Source organism: Daktulosphaira vitifoliae, unplaced genomic scaffold (genome assembly GCF_025091365.1).
Source record: "Daktulosphaira vitifoliae isolate Bord-2020 unplaced genomic scaffold, ASM2509136v1 Scaffold_1, whole genome shotgun sequence".
In the NCBI taxonomy this organism is placed as follows: Eukaryota; Metazoa; Arthropoda; class Insecta; order Hemiptera; family Phylloxeridae; genus Daktulosphaira; species Daktulosphaira vitifoliae.
The window spans coordinates 42,513,432-42,526,320 of NW_026099572.1; the positions used below are offsets into that span (position 1 = coordinate 42,513,432).

Here is a 12,889-nt window from a genome sequence, read left to right on the forward strand (position 1 = left end):
ATTTAATAAGTATAACATTTATTAGAGTTTATTATTAAGTAGAGATTACTAAGTACTTACTATAATACCTTAACTCCTCTCATTTTTTAACTATAATTATTATCAAATACAATAAATATAGAATAACATAAAAAACTTTTAATTTTGTAAACTTTCAGGATGATACTCTAATTGTTAAAACCTATTACATTTAAATTCAAAAGAATTATTAAAAGACAAATATTTTTTACTTCACAACGAATATTTATAATTTAAACAAAAATAGACTATCATTTGTGTATAAAAGTTTCAGATAATGAAGTTTTGGCTTTACTTATTTTATTCTATACTTTGTAATTGAAATAAAATAGCTCATAATAAACGAAAATTCTTTATTGGAATGGAAAGAATAAAAGTATGTTGAAAAACAAAATAGGGAAAAAGAGAGACTATTTTGAAACATCATACATTTAAAAACTTAAAATAACATTTTTTTTAACTCAGAATTCATGTTATTTAAATTATTCTTCTTTGGGTTCTTCAGTTCCTTGGAATGGAGGCCCAGCAGCTTCATCAACTTCAAGAGATAATTCTTCTGGATCAGGTGCTCGAGGTAAAAACTCTGAATTAGGGTACATGGACGAAAAAATAGTTTTGGCCTAAAACATTTGTTTAAATGATAAATGATAATTAAACAGACAAATTTATTATTTTTACATACTTGTTTAACAGCAAATTCATAGTCTATTTCTAAATCAGGACCTGAACATAGATGAACATTACTGGGAACATTACGTGATAAATCATACTCTGAAGTTTCTGGACAGTTAAAATATAGAGAATACAATAACTGAGGTTTTAAAATATTAGCTTGATCATTTAACTTCGTGTTGGATGCAGTGGTATCTTTCTAAAAATGATTTAACTTAGCTTTTATTTATAACTTTTTAGTAAATTATTACTTCTTTAGGTGTTTGAGTAGATTGGGTATCGGTATCAATTCTGGTAGTTGTTCCATCAGCAAAATCGCAATGTAATAATTTATCAACTGCTGGTTTTAAATCATTAAAAGCATTATCTACTTGTCTTGTAGTCATGTGAAGTATGTCTAGAACAATATAATAAATAATACTATTCATAGAAAATTTTAAGACATAAAATCAAAATAAAATAAAAAAGTTATTTAATTTCAATTGAAAAATTAATTCTGATAATTTAAAATTAAAAATATACTTAAAATATTATGAATATTTAATTCAAAAAGCCACAAAAAAAACTAGTAAAATTGCACATACCTATTTCAGAAACATACTTTATCATCCTAAATCATCCCTAGACATACTTTTTTAGTTTTATTTAACATTTAAAATTTTTATCTCAAAAGGTCATTGTTTAGGAATGTAATATTCTTTTGCTTAAGAAGAAATTTACTAGTTTTCGCCTTACTTAAGAATAACTTGAGAAAATAATTAATAGAAGTAATTTTAAAAATAGTAAAATTTTTATCAAAGTTAATTATAATATAAATAACATACACAGTCCTGGAGGACAGACATGTGTTGATGGACCTGCTTCAATTATAGTAATAGGTTCCTTTCCTTTAATAGGAAATTGCAACAATGTTAATGACTCTTTATCATTTGTAGATATTGACCTGTCAATGATAAAAATGCCTCTTGAAAGTCCAGCCTTTGGTGCTGCACCTAAAAACTCAGGAGGAGCGTCAGAAACACCCAAGACTAAATGGTCACAATCAAGTCTTGATCCATCTGATATAATGGCCTTACATTGATTATCTGATACAACAATACTATTAGCTGCACGTTTGAGGTGATATACACCACCAAATACAGCACATAATCTACAAAAACATTGAGGTAATTCACCAGTTCCATACATAGGCCATAAAAATGGAGTGTTTCCATAACGACCAAGGCTACTTAAAAATCGTTGAGTTCTCTCAACTCCAATCATACATGGTGTTTTATCATTAGACATAGCAATAGCATACAAGACATAATGCATTAAATTTTTAGTTAATTTTTTGTTTTCTAGATATTCTTTCAAGGTTTTGTCTTCAAATCCTTTAAACTCATCGCATTCTGGTTTGTATTCCACACATAAAGTTAAAAGTTGCATAAGTTGTCGTTTTTCTATAAGACTAACATTTTTAGTAGCAAAAACATCAGCACGAGAACAAGGAACAGTTTCTAATTTATTATCAAGCCATGTCAAAATACGATTAACACAACGAAATTCAGCATAACGCGATATATTTGATGAAATTAGAAGTTCTACTAATGTACCACGCGAGAACAAAAGCTAAAATAATAAAAAAAATACATATAATAATAAAATAATAACATACATCAGTTTATAAATGATTAATTTTAAAAATTTTCAACTAACTTTAGGTGCTAAATCCATATTGAATTTACGACCTAAACTTTTAATTTTTTCCTGACACCAAAGTTTATCATTTTGCTTTAATGTAGTTTCAGACTCAATTTCTCCGTCTTTATTTTCTTTAGGACTTTCTTCAGTTTGAGTAATTTTAGCACTTTGAAAATTACAATTTGATGGAAGTTTTCTAATAAAATGTACAAAATATATAAGTATACTTTCGTATATTTTCATCTAAAATTAAAGATTATACTCAGGAATAAACCATTTTTCTTCAATATTAAACACTGTAGAAAATTGATTGCCAATAGAAACAGCCTTTTCTTTTTCACAGATTAAAGATGTTGACTCTTTTGAATTTTCTAATGTTTTACCACTTTGACATTCATTAAGCCATTTTTGAAGAGCTTCAAATGTAAATGAAGCCCACATTCCACCATAATAATCATTTCTATAAAATATTACAAATTATAAAACATTATAAATTATAAATCATAAGAATCATCAATAAATAAATAAAAATTAAAAACTATTTATTTCACCCATCTAAATGAAGTACACGTTTGCCAATACGACTTGCTGCTGCTGCAACAATAGATTCTGTCATACCTGTAAGATAAAAATTTAATTTGAAGAACTTGACTTATGTTTTTGTTTTCTTTTATAGGTATAAAAAAAAATTATAATTTTTATTATATGCTACTGAACGCCAGAGAAACATTATATTAAATAATATTTTTGAAGTTAACATGTTTTATAGTTCAAATTTAATTTTATACAACACTATATGATCTAAAAACACTATCCATTATTTTTGATTCATTGAATTGAATAGATTTTACAGAAAAAAATTACAAATGAAAACCTATTTTGCTGTTACTGTGACTAATAGACCATAAAAAACTGATTACACAACCGTTCAGTGAACCGTTTGTCAAAAAAGAAAAAAAAATTTTTATTTTTAATACATTCTACTTAAAATGAATTTTGACCATTAATATTATTGATTAAATAAAAATAATATAAAATATAAATATATCTGTAGCTTTGGCTAACAAGTAATAAATTAAAAATATATATTATAAAGTACAAATACAATGGTAAATCTAAGTTACTAGAATCTCTAAAGAATGATTATCTTAGTTAAAAGACAAATAATAGCATTGAGATAATTTTTTTCAATTATTAGAATTGTATTTTTTTTGGATAAAAACAAAAAACATATAATGATAAGTTGTCAAAGATATTTTAATCTTTCTTTGCTAGATTAATTACTTAAACATCATTTTTTCTTTGCCATATTAAAATCAAAATATTAAATTTTAAATTGACTATTAAAGTATTAATATTTCAAAAGAAATATATGAATTTTTACTTAATATTTTACCATAAATATATTATTGAAGTATTTATGCAATAAAAAAAAATTCAAAATATAATCTTTTATTTTCATTAATTTATTAAAATAGGTATACAATTCTGTTCAGTTTTTAATTATACTTTGTAATTATCAAAAAGCAGACATATGGAATTAATTACCAGTGCCTATTACGATGACTTCGTACTTAGAAGGAAGATCGTCCTCCATTTTTTGAATTTTAAAAAATCTAATAATTTACACAGCTAAAAGTTTTGTTTTATGAATGGTGTCAATTTTTTAAATTAGATAGTAAGTTTGATAATTTCAACCCAACTGTATGTGGACACTCACAAGAAACTATGCAGTGATTTTATTTTCGCAACTAAAGACCGTATCTTGCAGACGAGGCACAAGATTAAACCATACAATTACTTATTTTTTATTGTAGTCAGTGTTGTCAGGCGTCAATAATTCTAGTAATCACTATTCTTTTGAGTTATCATTATGTATTTATCGTTTATTTGATATGACGTTGTTTTGATCGTGGAACAATACAGTTCCACTTACTTTTCCAAATGTTATGTACTTTTTAAGGTTATATCATAAAAATTGTAAATTCTTAGTAATTTAGGTAATTGTAAAAATAAAAACAGTACCGTAATTGCATTCGTCTTTTATGCTTTCAAGTTAAATATTTAAATTTATTTTACTCTTGTGTTATGCTGATAAAATTTTTTCTATTGTTATAATACTGAATTTTTATTATTTATATTATTCCTAATATTCATTAATAATTTCAATGGTTATTAAAATATTTTTAGTGTAAGATTGGGAAAATTTTAGATATAAAAAACAATGTCTCAAGAAAAAGTTTTGGAGAAACCTTTACAACAATTTGTCATTCAAGCTCAAAAGGCAAAAGGTGAAGAGCTGGTTGAAGTTATCAAGCGAGCACTTGATTGCGTCGATACATTTGTTTTTGCAGAGCTTTTAGAATGTCCTAATGTTATTGAACTAGAATCTACTTCTAACTCTTCATACTTACATGTTTTACGTATTTTTTCCCATGGAACATACTTAGATTATTTAAGCAAAAAAGAATGTCTACCAGAATTGAATTCATCACAAATTAAAAAATTACAATACTTAACAATTGTAACATTAGCTAATAAAATGAAACGAATACCTTATGATGTGCTTTTAAAAGAACTTAATGTTAATAATGTTAGAGACCTTGAAGACCTTATTATTGAAGCTATTTATTCTGATATTGTAGCTGGTGAACTTGATCAACAAAGTGGATATCTTGAAGTAGACTGGACTGTTGGTAGAGATGTAGGTCCTAATGATATAAATACTATGATAGATACTCTTCAACAATGGTGTGATTCGTGCGAGAGTGTATTATCTACTGTTCAAGCACGTATTGTTGATGCTAATAGGACTAAACAAGATGTATTAAAACATAGAGCAGCTGTTGAAAATGAAGTAGCAAATGTTAAAAAAGCAATAAGAGCCCAAATTCAAGATGAAGAAATGTCAGTAGATACAAGTGGACCTCCAAAAAAGACTGGTAAAGGAATTAGGACAAGTGGAACTAAATTTTGGAACAAGTAATAAGTTCTGTATATTATTTTTATATAAGTGAATATTTATCTTGTACATAATATAGCCTATTAATTTGTATAAAGTCAATAAAAGGCAGTATGTATAACTTAAAGTTTAAGATTATAAAGTCAACTCAATAAGTGTACATGTAGGGTGTATTTATAAATATTATATCTATTTAAGATCAATTTTCATTACCATTACTATTTTGTCAATTTTTATTTTAATGTTTATGAATAACAATGAGAAATACATAAAATTATATTTTATAATAGTAAATTGTTTTAAATATACATTTTTCCCTTATCAGCTTCTCTAGATCTAAAATATATATATGAAGATTTGAAATCGACAATATTATGTAAACACTAATACATTGTATTAGTATCTTTTACATACTATTGCACTTATAAAAAAAAAATAACAAATTGCACACAAATCTCTAAAAATAATTCAACTTCTAATTTTTTGGCCCCTTGTTACAGGCACATCTAGAACAAAATATTTTTTGGTTCAAAATAATTTGTTCCCATCCAAAAATATGATTTTATATAAAAATAAGTATAATTTTATACATTTTAGAGGGACTAAACTCTTCCTAATTATTCTTTTTCACATTATAATTTCAAGTTTTTATATAAAGTTTGATACAAATTTAGTGTTTCAATCATGTTTTTCAATATAACTATTATAGGGATGATATATGCACATCTAGAAATGTATCTAATGATATAAATCAATATATCTCTTTTTTTCTACATACAATGAATTTATCTATAAATAAAGTTAAAAGTTCTTTTGAGGGGAAAACAATAGTCAAAAAAGGCATTAAATAAAATTTATTTTGTGGTACAAATTGTATTCAATTTTGATCCTGATCATGTTTTAGAAGCGTTACTTGAGTTTTATATTATGCTATAATATAACAGAGATGCTTGCAGAAAAATTTCCCAGGGGTGCAAAAATTATTGACAACCCTAAAAAAATTGTCCAACGCTCTTGAAAAAAGTTTATGTACACACCTACTATACCACTCTAATCATGGCATAATATTAATCAATACACCTATTATATAATACATATAACACTTCTCTTACAAGAACATATATAATTTTATTATTATTAATATAATTACAATAATATACGTTCAATACCAGAGGCGGATAGACACCGGGAATATTATTCACCTAAAAATAAACAGACAATACATATTATTTCCTTAATCCATAACAAAACCGTACATAACTGACCTGTTGTACCCTTAAATAACGTTTATGGTTTTTAGAATTATATTAATAACAGTTACCGCAGAATTTATCTTACATTGACAATAAATCAAATTCAAATTAATAGATTTGGAATATAGGATCGTATATTTTGCATTAGATTTTTTGTTAGCATTACAAAACATTCGAGGGTGATGCAATAACATCTCCTATTAATTACATGCCCTCCAGACATCCACGAATACTAATCTAAAAAAATGTCTGTTAAGTCTGTAAAACTAATTTAAACAATTTGAGAAAAATTTAAATTTTATTTTCCACTGCAATAATTATTATTTTAAATTAAATATTTATGTTGTTTCCTGGATTTTTTATGTCTATTGAACTACTTATTACGAGTTTGTTTAGCACTTCTCGTTTTTAATCTTAATTTGCACTTTTAAAAGTGACAAATCAAAAAAATCTCACTCAAATATTATTAACCTATTGCTTGACAATAATTGTAATTTTAATACCCTTAAGATTTAGGTTCAATATATGTTTGTTAATTGATAATATGTATTATGAATTCTTTTCATTTTTAATAGAAATTAATTAATCAATAACTATTTATTTATTGAAAACTAATAATTTTGTTTTCTTAACCATTAATATTTTAGCCACAATTTAATTATTTGTAAATTAGTATTTTTTTATTCTAAAATATTACTTGAAAAAAAAATTAATTTTTTTTAACCTCTTAATTATTTTGTATTCTAAAAATAATAATTTTTACATTTTGTTTTATAAATTTCAAAAAAATATAAACGAGGTTATTTAAGAAGGATTAAATATTTTCCTGGCGGCACTCTTAAGTATGTCACTGATGTTGGAGCATTATGTTTCATATGCTAATGTAAGTTTAACATTTATTATAACTAATCAGTAGTAAAAAGTTTAATTCATTCCTATTCAAATTTTAATGGTTATAAGGTAGAAAGAACTATTATATTGTAGCTATTGAAAAAAAAAAGAAACAAACTTAATTAGGTTTTTTTGAAGTAAAAAATTTTAATCCGTTATAATATAAAACGTATTGATGTGTAATAAATTTTCAGCCAATATGGGTTATTTTGTTTTATTCTAAATACATTTCCCTCTATGATCTTTATTTGGTTAATTAAATTATCGTCGTAAAAAGTACAAAATGAAAGACTTAAGAATTACTTCTTATTCCAATAATTCGATTTCTTCAAAGATAAATTGTGCTATCTTAAAAAATATTTTTAACGTCAGAAATAAAACTTGAAGTTATCAGGTTCAGTTAATGTTTAGTCATGCATATATTACTTAATTTTGTTTATATTATAAATGTATGAATTATTGTGTATACATTATTTTTTTTTTGCTTTACGATCATTTATATTAGTGTACTGTACTCTTAAACCATTTCTTTTGCGTTAATTTACATATATACAATACATTATTATTACCTATTAATAAGCCAGTGATATTAAGTCACTCTTGATAACTTGAAGGTATGATAAGCAAATGTTTGAATTGTTATATGTTCAGAAGGTGTGTAGTATACTGGTATATTATACTTGCCTTTGTATTTTATGGTATCGATAATCTTATCACCCGTTTAATTCGACAGTCAAAAGCGTGTATTTTTGTGTTCAAAAAATAAATATTTTAATTTTTGTTTTTCGTTGGTTCGGTTGATAATAAATAAATTTAAATATCTTGTTAAATATTATAATAAAACTTTAATTTATTTTTAGTTTTAATTCATGTAAGATCACAATGAAAAATATTTTTCTCATTACTGTAATTGGCTCTTTAGCTGGATTTATATACATTAGCTATGCTTGTAATGAGGCTGTCTGTGCATCAATCGTGTCTAAATGCATGATCACACAATCGTGTAAGTGTGATTTGGCCAACTGTTCTTGTTGCAAAGAATGTTTCAGCTGCCTGAATAATTTGTATAGCGAATGCTGTTCTTGTGTTGGTGAGTGGTAACCATACTGATTACTTGGTTTTTACTATCAAATAAGTGTGAACTATAATAATGAAAATAAAATGTTATTGAATTATTATGTAAAGTTTGATGAATTTCTATTATAACTCAAAATATTAATCTTTAAAATATAAGTTATTATTTTATCTATCATAACAAATTAAAATATATAATATATATTTTACATTATATTATAATGTATATTTCTCACACAAGTTTTTTCCTAGGCCAAAGAAGACCCGTAGAGTAAATCATTTCACCTGAAGTATTAACATTTTTTTAAATCAATTTTGCAACTTATATTTAATGCCACATTTAATCATTTCCAATTCTCATAGTTTTATTGACTTAAACAAGATTTTTTTTGTTTGTTTTAATATAACAGTTGTAATATTTTTATCTTTTGATTTTCATTGGTTATTAATATTTAAGTGGGGTATAAAACTCAATGATAGTATTATTCAAATATTAAATATCCTTCTTTTTTCTACCCAGTTATAATAACAGGACCATGCCAAAGCTTTGGGATTTAAAGTATTAAAATTATAAAAATTAAATTATTTTTCCAGACTGATATATTTTTTTTGGAACATATTATTTGATTTATTTAAATTTTTTTTTTAAGTATCTTCATATATTGAAATATATAAAAAAAATTGTTAATAAAAATTATTAAATATTATTACGTAGCGGTGTGACACCCTTTTCCGAGCCACTTCTTGGGACAGCCCTGAGTAAAAATAACTCTAGGAATATCATTAAATATGAATTACTTTATTATTTTTGAACTTAAGAGGAAGTAAAATATCTTAATAGAGTATATTTTATTTATAGCTTTTATAAAATAATATTTTTATATATATATCCTTAACTATGTATTTAAGTTTATCCATATGGATATTTATGAGAAACTTATTACCAAGTTCCCTAATCAAGATAGTGTAGTATGTAGTCTTACAATGACTTGTACCCTGTAAAATGCTTTGATTTATCATGTTTTTCATTGCTAGAGGTCAGAATTTTATTCTATTAAAAATTTTTTTTTTTGGGTTTCACAGAAAAATAGTGGTTCCAAATCTCAATGTATTATGAAGTGTTTAATTAAATAATAAACATTTTTTTTGCATATTTGAGAATATTTAATGATAAAAAAATATTTTCCATCTAAAAAAATACATTGATAAAATTTCAATGTATTTTGCTGTTATGTTATAATTTATTAAGTAATAAAACTTTTTTTAGAAAAAAAAGATTATTTATATAAAAAAGTTTTAAAAATTAAAAACTATTTCAATTTTATTTAATTAAAATTTATACTTAAACAGAATTAATTTTTTTTCTTTGAAAAATAAAAGTAAAAATTAATTTAGTGTTAATTAATTATTTTTATGCATATAAAAGAATATTTTTAGCATATTTCACTGATTTTTTAAAGAATAAAAAAAGAATAATTCAAACTTTTTAGAAAATATTATATGTTGGTTATTTTCAAAGAATATTATTCAGACTTTTATTTATTATATATCCATTATCATTAATAATTTTTAACAAATGTATATACTGAGTGATTCATTTATCATGAACTACTTAATTAATAAAAATAATTTTGATATATATATATATATATATATTTTTTTTTTTTTAATTTATCAAAATACAGTTTTATGTTAATTTCTTATACATTATAAAAGTGTTAAACTTTATTTTTTAAATAGCAACATATATAAATATCTACTCTATTTAAAAGATAATAATCTAATTAAGAAAATTATTGTTTTATAAAAACTTTTGGACCAGTATTTCAGAATTTATTGAAATTTTTATACTAAGGTGGGAATATATTGTGGTTCATAAATGCCATTTGTGTCTCATCTGCAGCTATCGCTATAACATGCTAATATCTTATAAAATACTTGTCCAAAATTTGTTATCAACCTGTCATTTTCTCAATTAGATCATTATCTATTAAATAAGCTAGTAAATTATGTGTGTTGCAATTTGAGAAATTAAAGTTTACACCCTTATAAAATAAAATGAATGAAAAAAAAGATTATTTCATAATTGATAAATTAAGAGAAATATTAAAATAAATAAAGAAACCAATAAAAAAATTTATATTTAAATAATCAACTTGTATATTCAACTATATCAATTTTTGTATGTATTTTATAATAATGAATGTTTTAGATATGTGTCCAAAACCTAATGTTACAACTAATGCTCTTAGTAGAAAAAGTCATGTGGAAGATTTACCAGAACCTATTATGACATTATTTTATGCACTTGTTTCTGAACCTGATGTTCAGCAACGTTGGGAGGCATTAACTTTTCCAATTGATTTTGACATTGAAGTTTTTAAACCTGATTTCCAAAAAGAACTTAAATTATTACAACGTAAATAAACAAATTATTGTAAATAAATTGGCGCAACTTACAAAAATATCATGGGGGTGCTAAAATTGCAAAGTAATCATTTTAATGCTAGCCACTCGATTTTTCTTTAAATAATAATTATGTTAAGAAAACTATTATTGGAATTTTTTAGTTTTATATATTTCTTGGCTCATCAATTATTAAATACTTTTTAAATTCTTTCCTTATACCATATGTATGTTATCTATATATTTTTAATGGCAACATTTAAATTTAATTAACTTAAAAATAAAAAAATAATCCTATTAAGAATAGTCGACACCAACTTTTGGATCTATACTTAAAAAGTTATTAATATTTTGATACTTAAATAGGAGGATGATGTAGCTAAGAATTGTCTAATGATAAATACTATCATACCCACACTTCACCACTAGTCTATATTTTAAAATGTTATTATATAAAATGGTTGCAATTTAAAAATATTGGGTTGATATCTTTATAAGGTATATTATATAAGTATATATAAGGATGAATTAAAAAAGTAATTATGACATATAATTGTTATTTTAGTAAAAATTAAATGGTTTGCATTAAAAAAATCCCCTCATGTAAGATATTGAAATAAAGCCCCCTCTCTATTTACCTCATTACTATGTTCCCCGAAAATTTTAACATCCACAATGTTATTCATTACAGAACAAAAAATTTTACAAATGATAATAAATAAAACTGAATCTCCTATTTTTATATTTATTTGTAATACAGATCACATCTTGGATTTTATGATACTAAAATTGAGGTAGTAGTTCTATAATACCTTCTTATCTCTTTTCCTAAATTTATTCAACTCTGATAATGTTTTTGTTTTATTTAATGATATAATATAATATTATAGAAAATTCTGCACAAGAAGTTGCTCCTATGAAGAATGTTATTACACTTAATTGTTCTGTAGTTTACATGAGCCATTGTTTATCATGGAACAAATGTAAAGCATCATGCATGTCAATGGGATCTAAAAGTTATAGATGGTTTCATGATGGTTGTTGTGAATGTGTTGGTGATCGTTGTATGAATTATGGAATAAATGAAAGCAGGTATTAATTAATTCTAATTTAATTTAATTTGAACACTTTATACATGTATATTACTAGGTGTAAATACTGTCCATTAAAAGGATCAGTTGTCCCAACCATAAGTGATCCTGATTATGGCGATGAAGAAGATGATGAAGAAATGATACAATAGTTTTCTTTTGAAATAATTTAATAACCATATCTAATATTTTATACTCTGTATTTATTCTTATAGGAACTTAGGAATGACATGTGTATTAATTTTATGAATAACTAACCAATTATAAAGTGGTACTGTATTTTAACTTAAACAAATTTTACGATCAAAAATTCAATGTTCTAATTATTTTTAATTATTCTTACAAATTAAAAAAAAAACATTGTTTCAAAATTTATTTACTTAGCTATCACAATTAATTTTTTTAGCTAATTAGTCTCAAAATGAACTTAAAATTATTTTTTTATTATACTTGGGGTAATTTTCTCAATTCTGAGCACAAGTATTATAAATAACAATTTATTAATAATTATAAGACTATTTCAATCTCTATTAACTCAAAATAATTTTTGATATGTTTTTTATTATTATTATTATTATTTATGTAAATATTTTTATTACTTAATGAAACTTAATTATTCATATCAATTTTAACTTAATATGTGGAATATCAATTGACTTTTATTAACTGTAATTTTATTAAATAAAATCTAAAAAAATATTTTGATAAAAATTATGAAGCAAAAATATTTATTTTTTATATATTTTTTTTTATTGAAAAATATTCAATTTTGTTATGTTTCATAATATTATTAGTTGTTACTAGTATTATTACTAGTAGTATTTTTTATAGATAATAAT

The 12,889-nt window shown here is 23.6% G+C and overlaps 3 protein-coding genes across 3 annotated transcripts; 2 read left to right on the forward strand and 1 right to left on the reverse strand.

Annotated features, from left to right (window-relative positions):
• Positions 1–354: 354 nt before the first annotated feature.
• LOC126900705 (rab proteins geranylgeranyltransferase component A 1) lies at positions 355–4,212 on the reverse strand. Its single transcript, XM_050676619.1, has 8 exons — positions 3,922–4,212; positions 2,925–2,991; positions 2,636–2,833; positions 2,389–2,569; positions 1,515–2,301; positions 942–1,087; positions 701–889; positions 355–638 (listed from the first exon to the last, which is right to left on the reverse strand). Exons 1-8 carry the CDS (start codon positions 3,968–3,970, stop codon positions 501–503), a joined length of 1,755 nt encoding a protein of 584 aa, XP_050532576.1. The 5' UTR covers positions 3,971–4,212; the 3' UTR covers positions 355–500.
• Positions 4,213–4,378: 166 nt separating this feature from the next.
• On the forward strand, positions 4,379–5,661 carry LOC126900783 (COP9 signalosome complex subunit 7b). The gene has a single exon (XM_050676720.1). It carries the CDS (start codon positions 4,598–4,600, stop codon positions 5,357–5,359), a length of 762 nt encoding a protein of 253 aa, XP_050532677.1. The 5' UTR covers positions 4,379–4,597; the 3' UTR covers positions 5,360–5,661.
• Positions 5,662–8,135: 2,474 nt separating this feature from the next.
• On the forward strand, positions 8,136–12,541 carry LOC126900797 (protein twisted gastrulation-like). The gene is made up of 4 exons (XM_050676739.1): positions 8,136–8,569; positions 10,766–10,972; positions 11,850–12,051; positions 12,109–12,541. The coding sequence occupies exons 1-4, from the start codon at positions 8,362–8,364 to the stop codon at positions 12,200–12,202; spliced, it is 711 nt and encodes a 236-aa protein (XP_050532696.1). The 5' UTR covers positions 8,136–8,361; the 3' UTR covers positions 12,203–12,541.
• The last annotated feature ends 348 nt before the right edge of the window (positions 12,542–12,889 follow it).